Raw genomic sequence first — 25,129 nt, forward strand, 5'->3', positions numbered from 1 at the left:
GCCTACTGCCTAATTTGTATTTCCATATCACAGGTTAGTAACGTAATGCTGACAAGAGTCTAATAATATGTCCATGTTGTTTTCTATTCAGTCTATGGTGAATGGTTGACAGTAGTGGTCGGTGTCTTGCTTACAGAATAAAGATGCTGTCTACTGGAGATGTCCAAGGTTGTCTTCGTAAACTGGAAACTCTCCTGCGGGCTATAAAATACCCTGGGAATGTCGACTACAATGGGTAAGCCTTTCAACTGCCAGGTGCAGTACCTCAGAGGGACACAGAGTAGCCTACTAATAGTAACAGTAGGCAACACGTTGCAAAACAACACATATGCCTAAATGTTGCTTTTTAAAATACAATTGATGTTTAGAGTTTTCCTAAATTAAAAGGGCTGCTCCTACCTTTTGATAGTAGTCTTAGCAGTTTGGGGGATGTTTCTACCATTGCTCATATTGAACATGTAGGCTATTACCATATCTGCTGTTTGATTAATAAACGCTAGTTTGTTGTGGCCTCTTTGTTAGGTACTAGGCCTACTTCCTTGTACCTCTTATGACTTTGTTTGGAGTGTCTAGCTATTGTAATATTGCCTGTCCACTGCTAGGTATCGATATTTTCCCGATGTAAAGCAATGAACAGCTAACTATGTGCAATAACTGTTCAGCACAGACCTACCTCCGAAGTAAAAATAAAAATACTGAAAGAACGAGAATGAGTGTGAGATGTTGTCTGGAAGGCTGGGTTTGTTACATAATACATAGCACATCTGATATGAATGATATATCCACCACAAATGCACCAAACCATGAGCAGTATGCCTACCTCAGATCCTCCAGTTGTTAGTCACTTTGGATAAACGATATGATGTAATGTAATGATAAGTACAATATCCGTAAATAAATGTAATACACATAACCATTCAAATGAGTTATACCTGTTCAACATGATAATACAGTAACTTCTTGAGTGGTGTGAGATTGTTTAGTTGAAGCCAAGTAAACATCTCAGACATCCGGACCATCTTTGGCCTCTGCTCTTATTATATTGAATATAAATTCTTCATATCCAAGTCAATATTTGGCCCTGTCCATCCTCTTCATGTAAACAATGTAAAACTATTTTTAATTTTTAAACAAATATATGTTGCATATTTTTTATTTGAAATTCCTATTATAAGATTGGAGACTTGCAGCTACGTGTTCACAGTGGATCCCTAAGCTCCAGAATGCCAAGGCAAATTCTTTGTGAAAACCTTTCTTGTCAATAAACCAGATTTTTTGAAGTGTGTGCATTGGGAACTTCCTTGGCCTATCAGATTTTCATATGTATCGTTTTCCAGTTACTCACAATTGTGCATGTTGTTGTTTGTTTTCTCCACCAGCCTTTCCAAAGGAGATCCCTCAGCTTTCCTACCAATAGTGAGCTTCACTCTCACCTCTTTCTCTCCACCTTTGGCTGAGCAACTAATGTCCACTGGACACGAGCTGATGGGCAAAACGGACCTCCGATTCACTGACACACTTTATAAGGTAACACACATACACACACATTCTGAGCTCTGTATTTTCACTGGGATGCCGTATGTTGGTGAAAGTGCCTATCATCCCTGAGTGTGTGTGTGTGTGTGAAAACAGAGGCAAAACAATGTAAAGCGCTTTGAGTCTGAGAAAAGGTGCATTTAACCATTTTTTGTGTGTTTTGGTGTGTAGGTACTACGAGATGTGTTCCACTATAAGCCCATACTGACCAAGCAGCAGTTTCTCCAGTGGGGATTCTCTCAAAGGAAAATCTCTGTTCTCTGTGACATCATCAGCATGGTCCTGCAGAAACACAAGCAACTCAAGAAGGTAGAGAGCCTTGATTTCTATCAACATACAGTGGTGGCCAAAATTATAAAAGAACACCTTAAAATATCTGAAAATATTGACCTTTTTTTTGCCTCCAAAAATTTCTAAATGTTCATGAAAAATGCAGATGGTTGTTCTGAGCACAACACATATCAAATGAAGTCATTCCTACTGTTTTTATCCACTTTTAACTTTAATATTTGGTATGTCCACCTTTTGCAGCAATCACAGCAGCCCATCTCTCTGGCATAAAGTCAATATATTTCCTGAGATCTTCAACACTAATGTTATCACATGCCTTCTACAACCCTAAAGCAAAGGCTTTCCTTTGAATATACAATAGATCTGTCCAGTTTATTTGTTTTAACTTGCACCAAATTTGCTGGATGGGGTTGCGGTCTGGACTTTGAGGGGACCAGTCCATTATTTCCAATGTTCCTGCAGATTGTTTCTGTCCCAGGTAGTACCGGTAATAGTTATAGATATAGTTAAATAATGTTTAGGGTCATTGTCCCCTTGAAAAATAATTGGGCTCAATATGGCGACTCCCAGATGGTACTATGTGCCTCCCCAGCATGTTGTGGTATACCTTGGTAAAAAGAGGTATTGAGAGTACTCCCTCTGGAAAAATTGACGCCAACCCTTCATGAAAATCTAGAGGGATTTATTGACATATGGCAGCCTGTCTTGGACGTTGTGGACCCCCACTGGTCTGACCTTTGCACTGTAATATTGGAAATGAATGCAATATGAATGTACATGTCCATATGGTGGTGTGTGTTTGTTTGTTGTTGTTTTTTCTCTCCTTATTTTTCCTTTTGTGTCTCGATTTTGATGTCTTGTCCCCTGCTGTCTTTTGAAAGTAAAAACCTTGTAAAAGTTATTTAAAGTAGACTAGTATAGTATTTACGGAGTAGAGTAGGAATAGAGGAGACCATCATGCTGCATGAAGAACAACTCTTTTTGAAATTGTGATAGACTTCGTATTTTGGGTTTAGGTTCTATCTGCGTCCATTTTCCAAATCTAAATCTGAGCTTGTATTCAAATAATACACACTGAGAGCACAGCTATTAACACAAGGAGGATGTTTTCTTGTTGCTTGACAACCAAGGTGTTGCTCTGTAAGTAGCTGGTAACCTCTTAGGCTTAACGATAATAGAATCCCCATGACCTAAAACAAATCATGTGAGCATTGCGTGATCTAGTACTGCCTTGGACACTTGATAAAATGGTAGACAACAATAACAACAGACATCAGTTCTGTAAAGTATCCAAATAATTGTGTGTTTGTTTGTTTGTGTGTTGAAGCCCAGAGTCAGACATCCTGCCCCACAGAAGGATGGCACAGGAGAAGCTCATCTAATGCTAACAGATGCAGACACTGTAAGTATAGTGTAAAGGTATAGCCGTGCTATTCCGCCATGTAAAGCATTATTATTGCACATGAAATACTCTGGATAATGCAGCAAGCAGTGTACAGCCAATGCTTCTAACCATTCATAATCAGCATGTGACCTATACAATGCAACAATACCTAGCAGCCAACATTACCAAAGCACAGAACAAACCAGTTGTATATTATGAATGAATACATTCTCAGGTATATATTTGTCAGCTGTTCACTCACTATGGACAAAGATGCAAGGGCCTTGAATGTGCTTGCCAGCAGGTGTGTTATGTAACCTAAATGTTATTTTTAGATACTTTAATTATAAAGACAGCACAGGTACATTAAAGCTACTGCCATTAGAATATTGTAGCTGATTGTCATTATGGTTGTATGTGTTTCAGGTTCCCAATAGGGCATTTGTTGTAAATCACATAGAGAATCCCTCTACTTTCCCCCCGATCTCCCCCCATGAGGAAGCCTTCTCCTCCACCTCTCCTGGAGATGAGATCATAGAGATGGCTGGAGGGGACGAGGACACCGATAACACTCATGTAAGCATTCACCTATGCATGTTTGTTGACCAAATCACTTTTTGTTAAATCAGTGAATATCTCCTCACAATCGGCTGCTTTTCCGTATCCGACGCAGGAGGAGTGGCATTAGTCGCGACCTGTTTCCGCCTGTGAGGCACTTTTTTCGGACACTTTTACCTGGCTGACTCCGCTGAAGAAGCAGGCTGACAACTGCGCAACCTTAAAGGTCACATATTATGCTAAATGCACTTTTTCAATGTGTCCTAACATATCCATGGGTCCACGGTGTGCCTAGAGACTGCCAAAATATTTAAAAAAATAACACTCTCCTTTTCTCACTCTCCCCTTTTCTGAAACCACCACCCCTCCCCCACCCAATATACTCCAGTCAGAATTCTCCCCTTTTCTGACCTCACAAACTGGAAAGCCAGAAGCTTCCACTGTGCAGCCCACACCCCTATTTCTTATTGGTCCACAGCCCTGACAGACAGAGGGCGAGGCGTATCTGGCTTCGCTTCCGGACAGGGGGCGGGGGGAGCTCAAAGATTGTATATTTACGAGGGGAGCTGCAGCTCTTTTTTTTTAAATAGGCCATTGTGAGATTAGCTGAACATCAACATAGTACAATAAATTATCTGAAAGTTTTTTTCAGCAAACAATTAAAAAAAAACGTATTAGGGACCACTAAGACCATATGATATGGTCTATAATAGAACCGAAAAGTGTATAATATGGGAGCTTTAACACTTCACCGTCACATTTAGGGTTAGGAGTTAGAGTTATTGGGTGACGAGATCAGCAAATAAACCCAGCCAAATAACAACGGGATGTTCCCCGCTCGGCTCTACAATATTGAATTAACTTTTTTTAATTCAATACTTAAAACAACTTAAAAAGTAACTGTTCATTGACGTGAGCTAGCTTGTCAAGCTCTGAAGCTCCTCGCGTGTAGTCTGCAGGTCTGGGTCACGCTATAGAACTGCGCGGCTGCGGTCCAATTTCAAACCGTCGCACTTCCATCATGACGTCATATCCTGGCACTAAAGGTGCTGGGAAGTGTAGTCACTGACATAATAGTCTGGCATGACCACTTCCGCCAGCGTCTATTCGCTTGCGTCGAAAAGTAACGCAGCCCTGACGCAGCCCCCTTCTTTTCCGGTTGCTGGCTTTCCCCTATTGTGATCCCCCTCAAATTCGGAAACAATTCGCTCACAGTCAACCCGTGTGCTTATGTGCAGCGCTCTCTCTCACACACTCACACACACACACACACACACACACACACACACACACACACACACACACACACACACACACACACACAGGGTGTGAGAAGTCACATTACTGTAGACAGAAATAAAGTGTGGCTATACTTCGGGATAATAATATTGGCGGCGGCGGTCCGGGACGCAGCCTAGCCTAGCTGTCCAACTTCATTGTACAACTACCCCCGGGCAGAAATACCCTCATAAACTCTGGAAAATGAAGCGTGGGGGTTTGAATTGAGCACCGGACCTTATAACCAGCTAGATCCGCCGTTCCCTTTCTTTGGCGAGGGACTAAGCAGCGGTGTTTTAGCGACGGGGAAAGATTCCAACGGCTTCCACTATCACCTAGCAACTCTTACGGCTACTTGCTGCAGTTGGTGTAGCGCTCACAACGTCAAAACCCTGTTCTGCCTGTAAACAGACGGACTACGGCTCTGACTACAGCGATAGGAGGTGGTGACATAAGTTCTCGAATGCTAAAAATTCTACTCGACCGCCGTAGCCGTCCTCTCAACCGCCGATGATAATGTTACCAGAGATAACACTACGTGGCTAGTTAACTCCGGTTAAGTTATCCCGTGAGCTCCTCGGGGGCTAAAGTGTATGGTGTCTTGACATGCTGGTTAGAAAGCAACACACTATGTATATTCCTTTTGTCTTTAATAGTTTTTGTGTAGCGTTTGCGGGTTTAGCCATTTCTCTGACAGTCTCTGGACGTGAAGACGTTCCATCAAAATAAGTCCCCCCCCGGCACTATTTTGCAGGACACCGCTGCTGCTTCCCGGGGTTAGCCCCGCCCTAGATGATTGTGATTGGTTTAAACAAATACAAACAGGCTAGTCCAGTTTCCCCCGGTTTCCCCACCCGAATAGACGGCTCTAAACAGAGTGCTTCCAGACCATACTACGTGCTGTAGTTTGGTCTGGCTTTGCGAGACTACTGACATAATAACACTCACAAACATAGATACAACAATCAGCTCTAGTACACTAAAGAATAACAAACAGGAATGGAACCTAAACGTGGTCGTAACAGATGTATCAACGTTTCTGTGTGTTACTTCTAAGCTTGTCAGTTCATATCTATTGTTGGTGGGGACCTCTTTAGAACAGTGGTTTGAATTTTCCTCTGGCCTAAGGTTCATAGGACCCCTGCATCAACTCCAGATCTTTCAGAGGATTTTCAAATGCGCGCTAATGTCAAATGTGATATCAGTGTATTTGCCGTCTGTCTTTCAGTCATCAGCGGTGGAGGGAAGGCTCTCGACACTGGAAGCTCAGCTACACAGTGTTGTGTCAGGGCTAGACAGGCTCTGTGTTCTGGACAAGCGCTTGGAGCAACTGGAGAGATGGAGAGAGACAGACAAGGTTGATAAAACCCTTTTTACTCTACTCATTTAATATGATTTAATATTTCCCCCTAGGGCTGAGTGTTGGCAAGGACATCACGATACATGGGTCACGATATGATATACATTCTGATACAAGCCATATTGCGATATATTGCAATTGTCCACATTGGGACGTTATGTTAAACGTATATGAAACAGAATATTTACAGAATCTGGAGAAATCTTTGCACGTAAGGGGAAAAGTCCAAAATTAAAAGGTAATGCCCACGACCTCAGGTGGCACTGCATTAAAAAATGACATGATTTTATGAAGGATATCACTACATGGGCCATGGAAGACTTTAGAAAACCATTGTCAGTAAACACAGTGTGTCGCTACATCCACAAATAAATGCAAGATAGGACTCTACCATGCAAAGTGAAAGGCATATATCAACAACATCCACAAATGCTGCATACTTTTCTGGGCCTGGGCTCATCTGAGATGGACTGACACAAAGTGGAACAGTGTGCTGTGGTCTGACAAGTCTACATTTCAAATAGTTTTTGTAAATCATGGACGTTGTGTCCTCTGGGCTCCAGAGGAAAAGGACCATCCAGATGGTTACCAATACAAAGTTGAAAAGCCGGTGTTTGTGATGGTATGGGGGTGGGTAGGTGCCCATGGCATGGGTAACTTGCACATCTGGGAAGGCGTCATTATAGTCCAGGCATTATATAACTTGACCTCTCAAAAATTGCAACAGAAACCATTCCAACTGTTTTTGACTCACGAATATGTAATTAATAACATACTAAAAGTCTTAAGGAATCCAAGTGGTGGAAAGTTATTTTCTAAGGGGTTTCTTAACCATACCTTTATGTCAATTTTCGGCTTCCTAAAGTACTGTTTTATGGTAGAGGGGATATGTGCAAAATTGTTAACCTTTTTAGAAAAGCTTGAAACTTGGTACACTTATATAGTTTGGGGCTCTGGACATTTTCAGATATTAAGCCATTGCAAAATCGAATCATGGTTGCCATGACGACCATTTTCCCTTCCGCCATAGCCTAATTATGCATTTTTCATCATAACTCTTGAACCAAACATAATACCACATAACTAGTGATGTCATGTTTTCATGATCAGGGATTACTATGATACCACATACAACATCAGAAACAGTTAAGGTTGGGCGCCCTTAGCTCAGTTGGTAGGGCGTCCCCCCCGGGCCGGGCCCAGCAGCAGATCCGGGTTCGATTCCCGCCCGCGGTCGTTCTCTGCATGTCACTCCCCTCTCTGCCCCATTTCACCTGTCTCTCTGCTCTATCAATAAAGCATAACAATGCCCAAAAAATATCTTAAAAAAAACAAAAAAAAACAGTTAAGGTCAATAGTTAAGGGTGAATCCAATGTTTTTCCGAAAATATAAGCCCAGAATCCAAAAACATCGCTGTGACTTTACAATTGGGGCCTATGTTGCATAAACATTGTGCATAGAGTTTTAATTGTGTTCTCTAACAAAGACATAGGCTTAAATGTATGTAAAATACTATAACAATATAAAAAAACACAAATATGTGTGAATGCTAAACTGGCACAAATTAACATAAATTGTTGCACTGATAAACATACATTTTAATATGAAAGTATTTTGGTGCACAGAAGAACTACTATTAAAAATATAATAATTCACGTGTTCGTTTCTTAAGAGGAATTGGAGGATGCAAGAATGTTGGAGGAGGCGAGGATGAAAAGTTACAATAAATGGTTTAATGAAAAAATTATGTCGCAATTACAGCTTATGCAGTAGTCAGGACAGACAAAAAGAAGTGAAGTCTTCAGGACAGCAGTTCATATTTAACAAGTTCAGTTATACATGTCATTGGATTATTTAGCTGTCATTCATCTCGTTCATCCAATCTGCTGGTATCTTCTTGGTGGACCTGCACTATGCGGAAGCACCTACACTGACTTGCTGATGTTCCTCTAATGCAACAGTGTAGCTAACCTATGGTCAGGTCTGCTGATGAGAGTTTACAGAGGGCCATTGTTAGAGAAAAAGATACATCTTTAGCCTGCAGCTGTGGGAAAGTACATAAAGAATTTCTACAATCCTGTGTTCTGTCTCTGTCCTTTCCCTAAAGTGTGTTTACGACATGTACATAACATGTTATCAATGTGCTTAATTGTTAGATTATATAAGGTACATGGAGTAAATGCATTAAATGATGGGGGTTATATACATCATTAATGTTTAGAAATTAAAATGCTATCAATCCAAAGTGCAGCCAGAGCAGTACTAATGCAATGTGAAAGGGGTAAATCAATGCATACCATGACTATGCATTGCCCTCTGAAGTGTGGTAACTTGAGAGAGGATATGTGAAAAGACATATTTCAATGTAGCCTTTTGTAATTGACTAATAAAAAAACTCAACTTAGTATTCAGATCTACTTTTACGTTTATTTAATAGTTGTATGAAGCATTGGAGCAAGTTTTCTCAAACATAGTCTGGTTTTCCTCATCATCTTCCTCATCATCATCTCCAACCAGATCCTTTGCAGGTACCACATGCAACAGAGCACTCAATGCCATGCTTCTTGCATATGCACTTTCGGTTGTTACAGTCCGTCTTGCATGTGCATCAGCTGACCCATAAGAGTATCTGTGGAGGTGTTGGTGGGACAGTTTTGATATGGACAAGCACCCCACAGTCCCTATTTGTGAGAAGGAGTTTGTTTATCTATTGTTCCCTTCCATTGTTGGACTCTGACTGTGATACTTTGCTCCTGCTGATGTAGGTGGCGGACCCAGTAGCTATACTATACATGAGAAGGTTATAGAGGCCAGCTTCTCACAAAAGGGCTTAAAACTAACTGGTTTCTTGTTGTGTGGCCAACTCCACTGCTTTCTGTTCTATGAGCCAATCAGCATCACTTGTGGCATGGTACGCCTGACAGTTCCTTTTCTGTTGGTGACCACTGAGCATGTTGATGAACAGCTGCTTGTTTATTTGATTGGAAAGGAACTTGTTTTTCTTCAAGGTAACCAGCATGTTCTCACCTATGACGTCGGCTGCTTTGTCTTTGTATGTATATCAACGTGTCGAGCATACTAAATATGACCTTACCCTCCTGGAAGGTCAGGTGTGTGGAGCGCCCAAATGGCATCTGCTAATAGTGGCTTATGTGGCTGTCGAAGCAGTAAGAAGGTCTCAAACAGGGCTGGAGGAGGACTGCACAGTTCATACTTAACATGGATCCCAGTTCCTGTGAACCTTTTGCAGCAATTATGTGTCGCTTGAAAAGTAGGTGAAGATCCACCTGCACTGCTTCACAATCGATCTTCACTGAGGATCTTTGTACTGATGGTGATCACCCGACCCCTCTTCTTGAATGTGTTCTCAGCAGTAGTTTGTCCATCCATGCTAACCAAAATGGTGTTTCTGATGGCTTTTGCCATAGAAAGGTTCGAGACACTGCACAAGCTTGGATCCAAGCAGTAATTGTGTCTTTCTAATATTTTTTTTCTACATTAGATTTGGAGAGACAGAGTTAAAATGGGGCAAAGAGGGGAAGACATGCATGAGCTCACTGTGCCATGAGCACCCCCTGTAATTGTGTCTTTCTTGGAGATAGTTCGGAACTGTGTGCGTTGTTAACTTCAGCACAAACTGGCATGGAGTGAAGCCATGTCAGATGTTGCAGCCATGTCATACCTTGCAATCTTGTGATGCCACCACTGGTTTTCATACTGGTCAGACCTGGCTGGCCGTGTCAACCTGAAGACTTATGTCAAAGCCTTTAGAAGTTATAGTCCCCAAACAGAAATTCTTTTTCACAAAAATGTACTTTATGGGAAGAGATAATTTAAACCTGTTTGTAGATTCAGGACAATGACAGAGTAACTAGCCTGTCCTGTTTATAAGAATGTAGAAGAACTACAAAAGGTACCCAACCTGTTTTTTCATGGGGTTCAAATACTTTTCACAACCACACCCAGACACAAGTAGCTTTTCTACTGCTTTTTAAATGGCCTTAAGCGGAGCTGCAGCTCTGTGTAAACACCCAACTTTGAATAGATATTGAATAGTTTGCAATGTGGCGAGGCTATGAAAGCGGTTTGTGTTGCTTTAGATATCGGCACTAGCAACGCACGTGGACATGTTTTTTCTTTCTCATTTCCTGTAAGCGTTGGATCTCATGACATTTTTCAAGTTAATTCAAAGAGTTCTTCATACTTGAGGATTGGTATCTGGGCTGGACCCCTGAAGACCTCCAGTCAAATTGTTCTTCTTTAGTATCCACTAAAGCAATCTAAAAGTTTTCATAATTTGCACGTTTTCTATGCTACTAGTTTCTGGTATAAGATACATTTACACTAATTGACTGCACCAAATATTGCACTCTTTTGTATTTCTGCACATGACAATAAATCATTTGAAATATGTTGGTGGTATTATTGAAATAAATAACGCTTAAAAATTAACATCAACAAATTCTTCACACAAAAAAGAAAAAAAAGGCGGTTCTCTATGGAAGAGTTTATTAGACTTTAATATCTGTGAAAGCAAAACAGTTTTGTAAAAGCACAGAAGACAATTGACAAGTGTGTATCATGATTCACACGTATTTCACTATCCACAAACCTGTAATTTTTGACTTGCAAATATGTAGAACTTACTCTGAAAATACAAAGTCATATTTACGCATTTACGGATCTGTTTCTGCTTGTGAAAAGGGGTTTGCATATTTGTGGATTGCCTCCTGTGAGTTTGTGAGCCACATTACATTTTTACATAATTTTGTCCAACTTCTACCACCGAGATCTGTAGAACAAGCGTTACAAATGTGAAGTGCAATAATTTGTATGTGTGTAATTGTGTTTTGTAAAGTTATATCCACACAAAGAAAAAGCGATTTGCAAATATGTAGAATTTAGTCTGTAAATGTGTATTTTAATTTTGCATAATTTTTTAATTTTTTTTTAATGCAAATAGTTTCACCACAAAAAAAGACATGTCAACTCTTATTTACACATTTACAGAACCATTTCTACATGTGAAACTGGCTCTGCGCATTTGTGGATCGCTTCCTGTGCGCTCACGGAATATTGTCCCATTCGTGCCGCAGGGATCTGCAAAACGCCACCTGTAAAATGAGACCTGTATTTTGAATTCTGTACTTTAGGTGCAGTTAGACAGGTCCACCAGCAGATGGCGCACTCGCGGCGCAGCCTTTATCTATCGGCGAACCACATGGTCCCCTTGACCAATCAAAAGAGCTTGTTTAGGGGCGGCCACCTCATTGGTTCATTTGGAGGCCTGTCACACGAACAGAGGAGGGAAAAAAAGCTGTCCACAGCTCAAGCTCATTCTCGAGTTCGTCGGACATTATTCCTCGTTAGTGAGCAGGAAAGCAGCTGGCTGCAGACTAGCGGAGCTGAGTATCGGTGATAAGAGAGGTATGTTGTTATGCTGACCCACCATTATACTATCATACAGTAGTTTGTGCGCTGGTCACCTGCGAGGGTAATCAGCATTTCTTGCTAGGCTATTTAGCGAGCTAGCTGACATGTTACACACTAAGCATGATTATTTGAGTTTGTCGCCATCATTTTTAGCACACAGACATGCCGCGACCCGCGACAGGCAAAGCTTCTCCCTTTCATATAATATTTCAATTGTAATACAACAATATGCCAACTAATTAGATGGTCATTTAAATGCAGGCTATACATGTGTGGGGCATACCTCTAAAAAAAATTAACGTTTTACTCTTAGTAATATGTGTGTTGGTCACCTCCTGTGTATCTAGTAAATGGTGTTACAGGGTTAAAGTGATAGTATTGTGAGCTTGGTGTAGTTAAAGAATTGCAGTAACATTGCCAAAGTATTGTGATCAGATGAGTTTCATAATTATGCACTTCAGGGGAGATTGCCATTATAAGAATTTAGCATGGTAAAACATGATTAGCATCACCTTGTTTATTTTTATATTATCCATAGTTTACAACGTAACACATGCTGTCAAAGAAAGGTACTACAAGCCTCCCGCTGACTGTTATGGTGCTTTCAGCTAGACCTGATTTAAAATAAAATAATGCTAAGAATACCAAGAGCCAGTAGAAGTGTAATGAGATTGTTATTAAAACATGTATATTCGTGTCACATGATTGTGTAACCTATAAGGTTACTGTCATTCTTGTAACATATGGTATTTTTCCTCCTTTAGGAAATGCTGCTGAATCATTGACTGACTGCACTACGGACCAGCAAAGCTGTCACCATGGTGCACCTGTGGACCTAGACCATCTCCAGTTTATACTGTTACGGGACCAAACCAACTTCAGATCCCACATGCAAATCATTGGTTATGTGAAGGGTCATCTCTCTCATATCCCGGTTAAAATTACCCTATAGATATCACACTCAAGGACTAAAGGCAGTGCATTAACCCAATGCTCATTACTTGGTTACCCATGTACATTTTGCATTAGTCCATTGTATACAAGTTGGAAAATTACAGAAATAAAATAAACAAGTGAATGTATTTGAGCATATGGTTTCATGTTTTGCATGTTGATGAAGTGGGATGTTCCACTTGCTTCCACTCATGTCAGCCCTGGGAATCTCCCAGCCAATCCAGAATTTGACCATTTTAAAGCTTGTGGAAGTGCAAACGACTAAAGGACTGTACTAACAATTACCAAAGAACTGGAAACGGAGATAATTGAGTAACTGCATGCTTGACACAGACACATACGGCTAGTTTGAAAATGGTTAAGTGGTGAAAATATTGTATTTATACTGTACACATTTTATTTGTTTTAGGGGGTAATTGTTTTTTGCTGCTTGCCCTGTTCACAGGCGTTACATTGCTATGCTCGGGCACTCCTGCCTGCTTGTACAAACTGTGTGATGTCGACCACAATCTACTGCAGCTAAAACACAATGACTATGGATAACCAAATTCTGCAAATAATCTGAACTGAATCCAAACACTGTATCCTGAGGATGTATGTTTATTTGACATGTTTCTTTACTTTTTATGCATTGCTATGGACCCATTTGTGAATCTGAAATAAATTATGGATATCCCTTGAATGGCCACATAGTGTGTTGCTGTGAGTTCACTTTGTCCATGGGCCAGACCAGAAATCGGTACAATCTTGGTGCTCATGTGCACCTCTCGAATATGTATTGATGCGATATACCTTTTATATTTTAAGCTTTATGGTGGTTTTCCCCTCTTACAGCAAAAGTAAGAGCTAGTCATTGAAGGTGAGACACTGCAGGGGAATAGGATATGTTATATTTGTAGATATCATCTTGAAACTTTTCCAGTTGATTACTAGCATTAAAACAATTCGTTTTTGTGTTACCATTTGTTCAGAAATGCTTTATAAATATTCTATTCTGACTGCAGAGATGCTAATTCACGGAAAGGGGTGCATAAAGGGCAACTAGTGAGCTCTTGTAAAGCTGTTGGGAAAGTCCTAAGCCCTCAATTAATTAACATGCTGAAAATTGCTTTTAATTTAAAGGCTCTATCCATCCTGGCTTTATCCAACATCTATATTTTGGTTTGATTTTGCTTTTGCAAATGTTCACAAAATAAGTCACTGTATCCTGAGGATGGATGTTTATTTGACATGTTTCTTTACTTTTTGGCATTGCTATGGACCTATTTGTGAATCTGAAATAAAGAATGATTGGTAGGGTGAGTTGCCCTAATGTGGGACACTTTTTGCAATTTCAATTTATGTACGATATTAACATATGAAGCCAATATATTTGACCCATACATGATACCATTCTGAAATCCCCAAGATGTTGGCTAATTAAAAGAGAAGAAATAATTCAGATATCATACTCAGAGAAGTGATGGCACGTATATTAGTGGTCCATGTGCAAAATTGCTCAAGAAAAGGTGTTTGCTTTAATCTGGGACAGTGTGTCGCTCTAATCTGGGACAGTCTGTATTATGCAGAAAAAAACAATATCCCCTTAACTAATTCAAATCAAACGTATCTGCTAACACTCATGGTCTTAGGTACGTTACTCAGGTTTGATGGTTTCAATTTGAACAATACTTTTCTTGCACTGGCTTCATGTCCCAACTCTGCGCTATCTGAATTATTTCTTCTCTTTTAATTAGCCAACATCTTGGGGATTTCAGAATGGTATCATGTATGGGTCAAATATATTGGCTTCATATGTTAATATCGTACATAAATTGAAATTGCAAAAAGTGTCCCACATTAGGGCAACTCACCCTACCAATCATTCTTTATTTCAGATTCACACATAGGTCCATAGCAATGCCAAAAAGTAAAGAAACATGTCAAATAAACATCCATCCTCAGGATACAGTGACTTATTTTGTGAACATTTGCAAAAGCAAAATCAAACCAAAATATAGATGTTGGATAAAGCCAGGATGGATAGAGCCTTTAAATTAAAAGCAATTTTCAGCATGTTAATTAATTGAGGGCTTAGGACTTTCCCAACAGCTTTACAAGAGCTCACTAGTTGCCCTTTATGCACCCCTTTCCGTGAATTAGCATCTCTGCAGTCAGAATAGAATATTTATAAAGCATTTCTGAACAAATGGTAACACAAAAACGAATTGTTTTAATGCTAGTAATCAACTGGAAAAGTTTCAAGATGATATCTACAAATATAACATATCCTATTCCCCTGCAGTGTCTCACCTTCAATGACTAGCTCTTACTTTTGCTGTAAGAGGGGAAAACCACCATAAAGCTTAAAATATAAAAGGTATATCGCATCAATACATATTCGAGAGGTGCACATGAGCACCAAGATTGTACCGATTTCTGGTCTGGCCCATGGACAAAGTGAACTCACAGCAACACACTATGTGGCCATTCAAGGGATATCCATAATTTATTTCAGATTCACAAATGGGTCCATAGCAATGCATAAAAAGTAAAGAAACATGTCAAATAAACATACATCCTCAGGATACAGTGTTTGGATTCAGTTCAGATTATTTGCAGAATTTGGTTATCCATAGTCATTGTGTTTTAGCTGCAGTAGATTGTGGTCGACATCACACAGTTTGTACAAGCAGGCAGGAGTGCCCGAGCATAGCAATGTAACGCCTGTGAACAGGGCAAGCAGCAAAAAACAATTACCCCCTAAAACAAATAAAATGTGTACAGTATAAATACAATATTTTCACCACTTAACCATTTTCAAACTAGCCGTATGTGTCTGTGTCAAGCATGCAGTTACTCAATTATCTCCGTTTCCAGTTCTTTGGTAATTGTTAGTACAGTCCTTTAGTCGTTTGCACTTCCACAAGCTTTAAAATGGTCAAATTCTGGATTGGCTGGGAGATTCCCAGGGCTGACATGAGTGGAAGCAAGTGGAACATCCCACTTCATCAACATGCAAAACATGAAACCATATGCTCAAATACATTCACTTGTTTATTTTATTTCTGTAATTTTCCAACTTGTATACAATGGACTAATGCAAAATGTACATGGGTAACCAAGTAATGAGCATTGGGTTAATGCACTGCCTTTAGTCCTTGAGTGTGATATCTATAGGGTAATTTTAACCGGGATATGAGAGAGATGACCCTTCACATAACCAATGATTTGCATGTGGGATCTGAAGTTGGTTTGGTCCCGTAACAGTATAAACTGGAGATGGTCTAGGTCCACAGGTGCACCATGGTGACAGCTTTGCTGGTCCGTAGTGCAGTCAGTCAATGATTCAGCAGCATTTCCTAAAGGAGGAAAAATACCATATGTTACAAGAATGACAGTAACCTTATAGGTTACACAATCATGTGACACGAATATACATGTTTTAATAACAATCTCATTACACTTCTACTGGCTCTTGGTATTCTTAGCATTATTTTATTTTAAATCAGGTCTAGCTGAAAGCACCATAACAGTCAGCGGGAGGCTTGTAGTACCTTTCTTTGACAGCATGTGTTACGTTGTAAACTATGGATAATATAAAAATAAACAAGGTGATGCTAATCATGTTTTACCATGCTAAATTCTTATAATGGCAATCTCCCCTGAAGTGCATAATTATGAAACTCATCTGATCACAATACTTTGGCAATGTTACTGCAATTCTTTAACTACACCAAGCTCACAATACTATCACTTTAACCCTGTAACACCATTTACTAGATACACAGGAGGTGACCAACACACATATTACTAAGAGTAAAACGTTAATTTTTTTTAGAGGTATGCCCCACACATGTATAGCCTGCATTTAAATGACCATCTAATTAGTTGGCATATTGTTGTATTACAATTGAAATATTATATGAAAGGGAGAAGCTTTGCCTGTCGCGGGTCGCGGCATGTCTGTGTGCTAAAAATGATGGCGACAAACTCAAATAATCATGCTTAGTGTGTAACATGTCAGCTAGCTCGCTAAATAGCCTAGCAAGAAATGCTGATTACCCTCGCAGGTGACCAGCGCACAAACTACTGTATGATAGTATAATGGTGGGTCAGCATAACAACATACCTCTCTTATCACCGATACTCAGCTCCGCTAGTCTGCAGCCAGCTGCTTTCCTGCTCACTAACGAGGAATAATGTCCGACGAACTCGAGAATGAGCTTGAGCTGTGGACAGCTTTTTTTCCCTCCTCTGTTCGTGTGACAGGCCTCCAAATGAACCAATGAGGTGGCCGCCCCTAAACAAGCTCTTTTGATTGGTCAAGGGGACCATGTGGTTCGCCGATAGATAAAGGCTGCGCCGCGAGTGCGCCATCTGCTGGTGGACCTGTCTAACTGCACCTAAAGTACAGAATTCAAAATACAGGTCTCATTTTACAGGTGGCGTTTTGCAGATCCCTGCGGCACGAATGGGACAATATTCCGTGAGCGCACAGGAAGCGATCCACAAATGCGCAGAGCCAGTTTCACATGTAGAAATGGTTCTGTAAATGTGTAAATAAGAGTTGACATGTCTTTTTTTGTGGTGAAACTATTTGCATTAAAAAAAAATTAAAAAATTATGCAAAATTAAAATACACATTTACAGACTAAATTCTACATATTTGCAAATCGCTTTTTCTTTGTGTGGATATAACTTTACAAAACACAATTACACACATACAAATTATTGCACTTCACATTTGTAACGCTTGTTCTACAGATCTCGGTGGTAGAAGTTGGACAAAATTATGTAAAAATGTAATGTGGCTCACAAACTCACAGGAGGCAATCCACAAATATGCAAACCCCTTTTCACAAGCAGAAACAGATCCGTAAATGCGTAAATATGACTTTGTATTTTCAGAGTAAGTTCTACATATTTGCAAGTCAAAAATTACAGGTTTGTGGATAGTGAAATACGTGTGAATCATGATACACACTTGTCAATTGTCTTCTGTGCTTTTACAAAACTGTTTTGCTTTCACAGATATTAAAGTCTAATAAACTCTTCCATAGTTCTCTACATGAATAATCAAACCAACCTACCCTTCAAAACTATAAAGTTGGCCTATATTTGGTTGCAACATTTAGGCTTAGTTCATTCTGCTCTTATCACTGCAAAATTACTGAAAACATTACTGAAATCATTACAAAAAAGTTCTTAATCTTTGAACACAAATCTGTTCCTTCAGTTATTTCCAACTTCTTTGTGCCTTGTATCTTTCTTTGCATTAAGAACTTAGTCTATTTTAATTTTTAATTTTTAGAAACAATACAGAAAGCAGGACCTTGGTGGTTACAATGATTAAAACAGGATGATGCTGCTCGTCAGCTTCATTGTGGTATCCCTCGGCTGGTTGGTCAATTGGCCAGGTTTCTGAAAAACTGGTCAGATGACAGAGTAACTAGCCTGTCCTGTTTATAAGAATGTAGAAGAACTACAAAAGGTACCCAACCTGTTTTTTCATGGGGTCCAAATACTTTTCACAACCACACCCAGACACAAGTAGCTTTTCTACTGCTTTTTAAATGGCCTTAAGCGGAGCCGCGGCTCTGTGTAAACACCCAACTTTGAATAGATATTGACATAAATATCTAAAAATCTAAAAATAAAGGTTATCTAGGTAGGTTCTTGGCTTCCAAAGACCATGGACCCCCCCAAGTGGCTAGGCCCTAGACAGCTTTCACACTTTCTACCCCTTATGGGCGCCCTTGTCTGCACATACTGTAGATGTGAGCTGATTTTGTTTAGAGATTATGCCCTGATACTGCCATGAAAGGAAGCATTTCTGATATTGTTTCAAGGTGAAGTTCCCAATTCTCAGAAACTTGCAAAATATGTCTACCAATGGATTTTAAGGATTCAGTTTAGCATTTGAGAAGTCATTTTATTCTGAGAATCACATCAGAATGGCAAGCCTTCTCTGCAGACATCGTCTATCAGCTTTGCATATATTGCAGCAACTTAATTGACACCAGAGTTTTATAAACGATCTCCAGCAGGTATCATCTGCTGATGACATCTCTTCATCATAGTATTTTGGATCTCCTTGCAGCTAATGGGGAGTTACAACAAGTGCATCAGGCAGAATCAGGCAATTAAGGACTCTTTCAATGCAAATCCCATCCAAACATCTTCCCTGTCATAATGTGCACAACGGCTGCATAGAAAATCATTGTAACTTCCTCTTCCCAGCATCAACCATAACATGCCCAATGGACCCCAACAACTAATATCAGTGTGGAAGCCCCCAAGTCACTAACCTCTGGCTCAGCTGCTTTCATAAGAAAATGCCTTCCACCAGTGGTTGATAACATTTGATGATTGGGGTGGAATTGTGGCAGTGGGCATGTTCACATAGGAACTTACATGCGGAGTAGATGCATGTAGGGTCACTACGTCTCATATCAGCCAATGGGGTAAACACAAAGGATGTTTACCCCGGGTGATTGCCATGCTGTGCAAATTGCATCATACTAGACCATGCTGGCCTTTGTGAGACAAACAGGATGGCAGTTTTCCATATGAGTTCCAGGTCTGCTGTCGGGTCATATGGTTCTGATCTCTCTCTCTAACTAATAAAGGCAAAAATTACCCAAAGATAACTTGACATTGTTATCTTGAAAACGTTTAATACATTTATGGCAAGAAAATTAAATCAAATGAATATTATGACTTCATAGTTAATCATTTATTTGCACATGCATTGTACCATATCTCTTGTTAAACAAAGTTGTCGGTTGATATGGACAGTAATGAACGATTTGTGTGGATATCAGAAAAGAATGTATGTATAAATAAATAAAAATTAACATTGGATTCACCCTTAACTATTGACCTTAACTGTTTCTGATGTTGTGTGGTATCATAGTAATCCCTGACCATGAAAACATAGGGTTAGACATCACTAGTTATGTGGTATTATGTTTGGTTCAGGAGTTATGATGAAAAATGCATAATTAGGCTATGGCGGAAAGTAAAATGGTCTCTATTGGCGCTTTTCCACCGCAAATGTAGCTCGACTCGACTCAACTCGACTCGACTCAACTTGGTTTGGTAGCAGCACGGGTCGTTTTCCACCGCAAATAGTACCTGCTGAACGTGGGCGGGGTCGTCGTAAGGGGCTGAAAGCCTACTCCGGAGCAAAGTAGCAGAGCAGAAATTGCGAGCAGTTGTTGCACTATTAACTGAACCAACCGCCAAAAACACGGATCAAAAATGTTTAAGAAATACTCCCCTTGTATCTGTTTGCTAAAAGAAGTAGAAGAATATTGCTACGGGCCATTAAAAGGGATGGTTGTTGTCCCGATGTGTGACTCTGCCACACAGTCAGCTGTAGGGATGCGTCACGTACATCCCTATGCACGTAAACACGGGCATAATAAAGTTGACTGTTTAGTGCTTGTTTCAGGATACGTGTTTTCAAATGCAAGCCGTGTCTCAGCCTGAATATTTTATTGAGGTAATCAGTTCAGTCCGAGGCTTGTAATGTAATCGCTCGCTATCATGTCTGTCCCAGCTGGCTACTATTAGCCTAGCTGCTAGCTGCCCTACATGTCTCCTCTCGTATGATAAGTAACTTCCCCAACAACCAACACTGGGTGAGCTTAGCGAATATATGGAAAATAAATTCAGATCTGTGATGCAAATCAAATGAAAGAGAGCCAGAGAAGGCTGCACGCGGCGTAAATACACTCAAAAGTCCCGGAGAGTTGGGGAGAATAAACAACAGAATGAAGCCGGTAGTCTCTGTGGCCGGCCGTCTGCCGACGTCACCTTTTAGCATCGGCTCAGCTCGCTTGGAACCTAGAGCGAGGCGATACCAAAAAAGCAGCCGCTACGTGGTACCAGGTACCATGAAATTGCGGTGGAAAAGCCAAAAATGCGAGTTGAGTCGAGTCGAGCATGGTATCGAGCTGATACCATGCGGTGGAAAAGCGCCATAAGGCAACCATGATTCAATTTTGCAATGGCTTAATATCTGAAAATGTTCAGAGCCCCAAACTGTCTAAGTGTACCAAGTTTCAAGCTTTTCTGAAAAGGTTAACATTTTTGCACATATCCCCTCTACCATAAAACAGTACTTTAGGAAGCCGAAAATTGACATAAAGGTATGATTAAGAAACCCCTTAGAAAATAACTTTCCACCACTTGGATTCCTTAAGACTTTTAGTATGTTATTAATTACATATTCATGAGTGCCTGTACTATTGCCTGTACTATTAATGCTGAAAAGTACATACAGGTTTTGGAGCAACATGCTGCCATCCAGACAACGTCTATTTCAGGGAAGTCCCTTCTTATTTAAGCAAGACAACACCGAGCCAGCTTGTAGGAACAGAGTCCGGGTACTAGACTGGCCTGTCTGCAGTCCATACCTGTCTCCCATTGAAAATATTTGGTGCATTATAAAGCACAAACTATCACAATGGAGACTCCAGAATGTAGAGCAACTGAAATTACAATAATGGGATTATTGTCCTCAGTTCCCAAACGCTTACTCATAGTTTTTATAAGAAAGGTTGATGTTAACAATGGTAAACATGCCTATGTCCCCACTTTTTTATGAATGTCTTGTAGGCACCAAATTTAAAGTGTTTGTATATTTACGAAAAAAACAATAAAGTTTATCAGTTCAAATAAATACAGATGATGTATTGACAAATACATATGATGTTTTGTACTGTTATTTATTGAAAACACATCGAAAGGGATAAGGAAACGATCACATTGTTTTATTCACATTTTACATAATGTCCCAACTTTTTCGGAATTGGGGTTGTACAAACATGACCAGAGGTTCTAGTTCATTTAATTTTCATTTAACTTTTATTCATCCTCGAGAGACCAATTGAGGGGTGACCCTCATTTACAATGACGTCGAGTTCACAAGCAGTTTGAAACCTAATTTTATTTCTCTCACATACACCGATTCTGGAGTTGACAAGACATATCCCGAATATAAATATTACAATATATTGCCATATTGATATTTTAGCACAGCCCTACAGAGCAGACCAACTGCAAAGAATATGTAATAAAACATGACATCGCCGCCACCTTCTCTCTTTGTCGTGTTCTATTCCAGATGAAAGGAGACGTCATCACCATATCCAGAGAGACTTGGGAGAATGTGATGAGCAGAGTCCTATTACTGGAAACCAAACTGGAACTAAGAGATACACAGGAGGTAGCGCACAATGCACATGCTGTGCCATTTCCATTTAAACTGCATGTAGATAATGCTTGTCTCGTTGTTAAGCCTGTTATTGTGAAACTATATTGTATTGTACTAGCAAATGAAAATCCTTTTATTTCACCAAGAACATTTGGTTGTTGCAACAGCAAATTACACAGTCAGGATAGGAAGAAAAAGCTATACAAGTATGTTAAAACAGGGATTATGTAAGGCATTGTACGCTGCAGACACAGAGATAAGTGTTCTGCTGTGCATTACTGTTGCTGCTTCCAGGACACAAGAGGATTCATTGTGATTGGTATACTATTTAACCATAATGGGGATACTCGTACATGCTGGTATCTACATATTCCCACTCGAAATGAGCATTTGTGTTGCTGTCTAACCTCTGTGTCTTAGGTAAATATCCAGCCTACGTGTCAGCTGTCTGCCTCTGCCCATCCCTCCTGCTCCATGCCCGATGACTCAAAGGTGGGACACATCACACACCAAACTGTACTGGAAATATTACAGGGAATTGCTTTCCCTCATGGTGCATTTCAATAAAGCACTCAACAGTATTCGGATATAACTTAAACACTTGTTACAAAAATCCCCACAAAAAATTCATTTATGGGGGCGCCCTTAACTCAGTTGGTAGGGCATCCCCCCCCCCATGGGCCTCGGCCAGCAGCGGACCCGGGTTTGATTCCAGCCCGTGGTCGTTCTCTGCATGTCACTCCCCTCTCTGCCCCATTTCAACTCTGTCTCTACGCTATCAATAAAGCATAAAAAATGCAAAAACAAATTCTAAAAAAAAATAAAAAAATTAAAACATTTATTTGTTGAGACTCTTTAAAAAACTAAGTTGTTGTAGATGTGTTGCATTAAAGGCTGTTTAATAATGCTATGAGGCCATTTCATGGTGCAGCAGTAAGTCTTTCCTCAATCCAATTTGCCCCATATTTGTTTTGGAATGAAAACATATTTACTTGTCTGTTTTTCCAGGAGGAGCTCACGAACAGACTCCAAAGGATCACTGACATGCAAGTTCTTCATTTTAGCTTTACAATATTAACCACTGACCTAGAGTCCCTAGGCTAATCATGTCACCTGTTTCAAGCAAGTGTCAGAGTGATAAATATGTCTGTCTGTCTATTCCTATTGGTATATAATATAACATTGTTTTGCATTTTGTGTGTGTCTGTATGTGTGTGTATGTGTCTGTGTGTCTGAAATGTGTAGGCTGAAGAGCACCTCTAGTCTCCTGAAGGACACTGAATCTTCCAGCACACCCGGCAAATAAACTTGGATCAATGATCATCATCTTAGTTTGGGTTAAATGTAATTGCACACTGCAATTGTGGGCGCACTTTTCTATAAATTAAATATTAAACCTGATTATCACCATTATGTACCTAGAATCAGCTTGATTTGTATGTTTTTTCTAACCCAGCCATTGCAACCCGTCCCCGGACCAGTGCTTGTCCGTGGACCTGTTTGTACCGGCCCTTGAAATATTTCAATAATAATAAAACAAATTAAGTATTTAAAAAAAAGCCATTTTTTATTTTTAAGTGTTTATTTTTGAAACATATTCCATCCAAAACGTAAAAAATCCATAGATCAAAATGGGTTTCTTTGAGCGGAAGCCTTGGTTCTGGACACTGGCTATGTACAGTGCATACGGAAAGTATTCACAGCGCTTCACTTTTCTCCACATTTCGTTATGTTACAGCCTGGAATAAGGCTGGATTCAATAAAAAATGTTTCCTCAAAATACACACAATACCCCATAATGAAAAAATTAAATAAACAACTAACATGGCCTACAACTACTTCACAGGTTTCTGAGAACTTCCAATTAAATATTTTGAACTATAGGCAAATGTTAAGCAGAAAAGAAAAAGTCAATGAGGTGTCATGAAGGTCCCTTCAGTACTGTAGGTCCCTTCAGTAATATCAAGGAAAGGCTGCCATATCCGCTTATTACTCTTTGTCGGGCTGCAGTGCACGGCATGCAGACTCGCTGTGTGTGCCAGAACCCCGCTATGTGTGTTTGATGAAGGGCCTTGGCTAAGTATTTTAGGGACAGGGGCCTACGGATAAATTTACAATCATTTACTTTTGTTAAATTTACTGTTTGCTATGGACCATCCTAAGTAAACCTAATGGGTGACATCATTTCTTATTTGTGTCCAACAGGTGGCGGTGATATGAAGGGAGGGTTAAAGAGAAGAAACATAGATATATTTTGCCCCCGAGTATGTCTTATCAGGCAGTCGCCTGCCGCCTCACGCCCCTTTGGTTGCGTTACGAATCGCATACCATATGAAAACAAACGGGGGTGCGACGGATATAAAAGCAAGAGGCAAGATCAAGTCGCAATGTTATGATGAAATAAGAGAGTAAAAGTATGTCCCAATAGTATGCCTACTGCATCCTAACTAGATTATTATCGTCGGATGTAGTATGTAGAATAGAAAAAAGTAGTATGCGATTCGGAACGCAACCGTAGGCTCATATTGCCTCATGCAATATATATATTTTTTTAAACAAAACCTATAACAGTTCAATAAGAGACACAAGGGAACCATAGTATTTGTGTGTGGGAGCGTGTCTATGGTCCCACAGCCCTATGTTCCCACAGTTCTGAATGATCTTACAATATAATAGCCTACATAATACTGTGTGTGTGTGTGTGTCACTCTCACGCCAATTGATTAACCATTCAACAAGCAAAACATTTAACATTGATTTTGAAGACACTGTTCCTATGAGCCTACTAAGTTCCGAATAGAATACCTTAATAGGCTACCTTAATTTCAAAATAGAATAAGATATATTTAATTACGATAAAAAACAACAACAACAAGAATAAATCTCGCGTGTGACTCCATCTTGAAACGAATTAGAGAATGGCCCTGCGACACTACATGCTAAAGTACAGAAGAGTTTTAGGGGCCACAGGAGAGAGAAAAAAATCAGATAAGGAATATTTATTTTCATTAGGTTGAGAAATGTCAAGAATAATGACAAAATACTTCAAAATGCTATTGGAGTAGCATTTAGGTATTTTAGGCATACTGCAATTGACATGCATGTATTGGGACATCCTAAATGTTTTTC

At 39.9% G+C, this 25,129-nt stretch overlaps 1 protein-coding gene across 1 annotated transcript; it reads left to right on the plus strand.

Moving 5' to 3' along the window:
• Positions 1 to 20: 20 nt before the first annotated feature.
• On the plus strand, positions 21 to 24,220 carry cep44 (centrosomal protein 44; the record flags this gene model as incomplete). Its single annotated transcript, XM_080028836.1, has 10 exons — positions 21 to 33; positions 137 to 235; positions 1,380 to 1,527; positions 1,708 to 1,845; positions 3,155 to 3,229; positions 3,638 to 3,787; positions 6,276 to 6,404; positions 21,911 to 22,012; positions 22,421 to 22,492; positions 24,206 to 24,220. Exons 2-10 carry the CDS (start codon positions 144 to 146, stop codon positions 24,218 to 24,220), a joined length of 921 nt encoding a protein of 306 aa, XP_079884962.1. The 5' UTR covers positions 21 to 33; positions 137 to 143.
• Between the last annotated feature and the right edge of the window lie 909 nt (positions 24,221 to 25,129).

Source organism: Ammodytes marinus (genome assembly GCF_949987685.1).
Source record: "Ammodytes marinus genome assembly, chromosome: 6".
In the NCBI taxonomy this organism is placed as follows: Eukaryota; Metazoa; Chordata; class Actinopteri; order Uranoscopiformes; family Ammodytidae; genus Ammodytes; species Ammodytes marinus.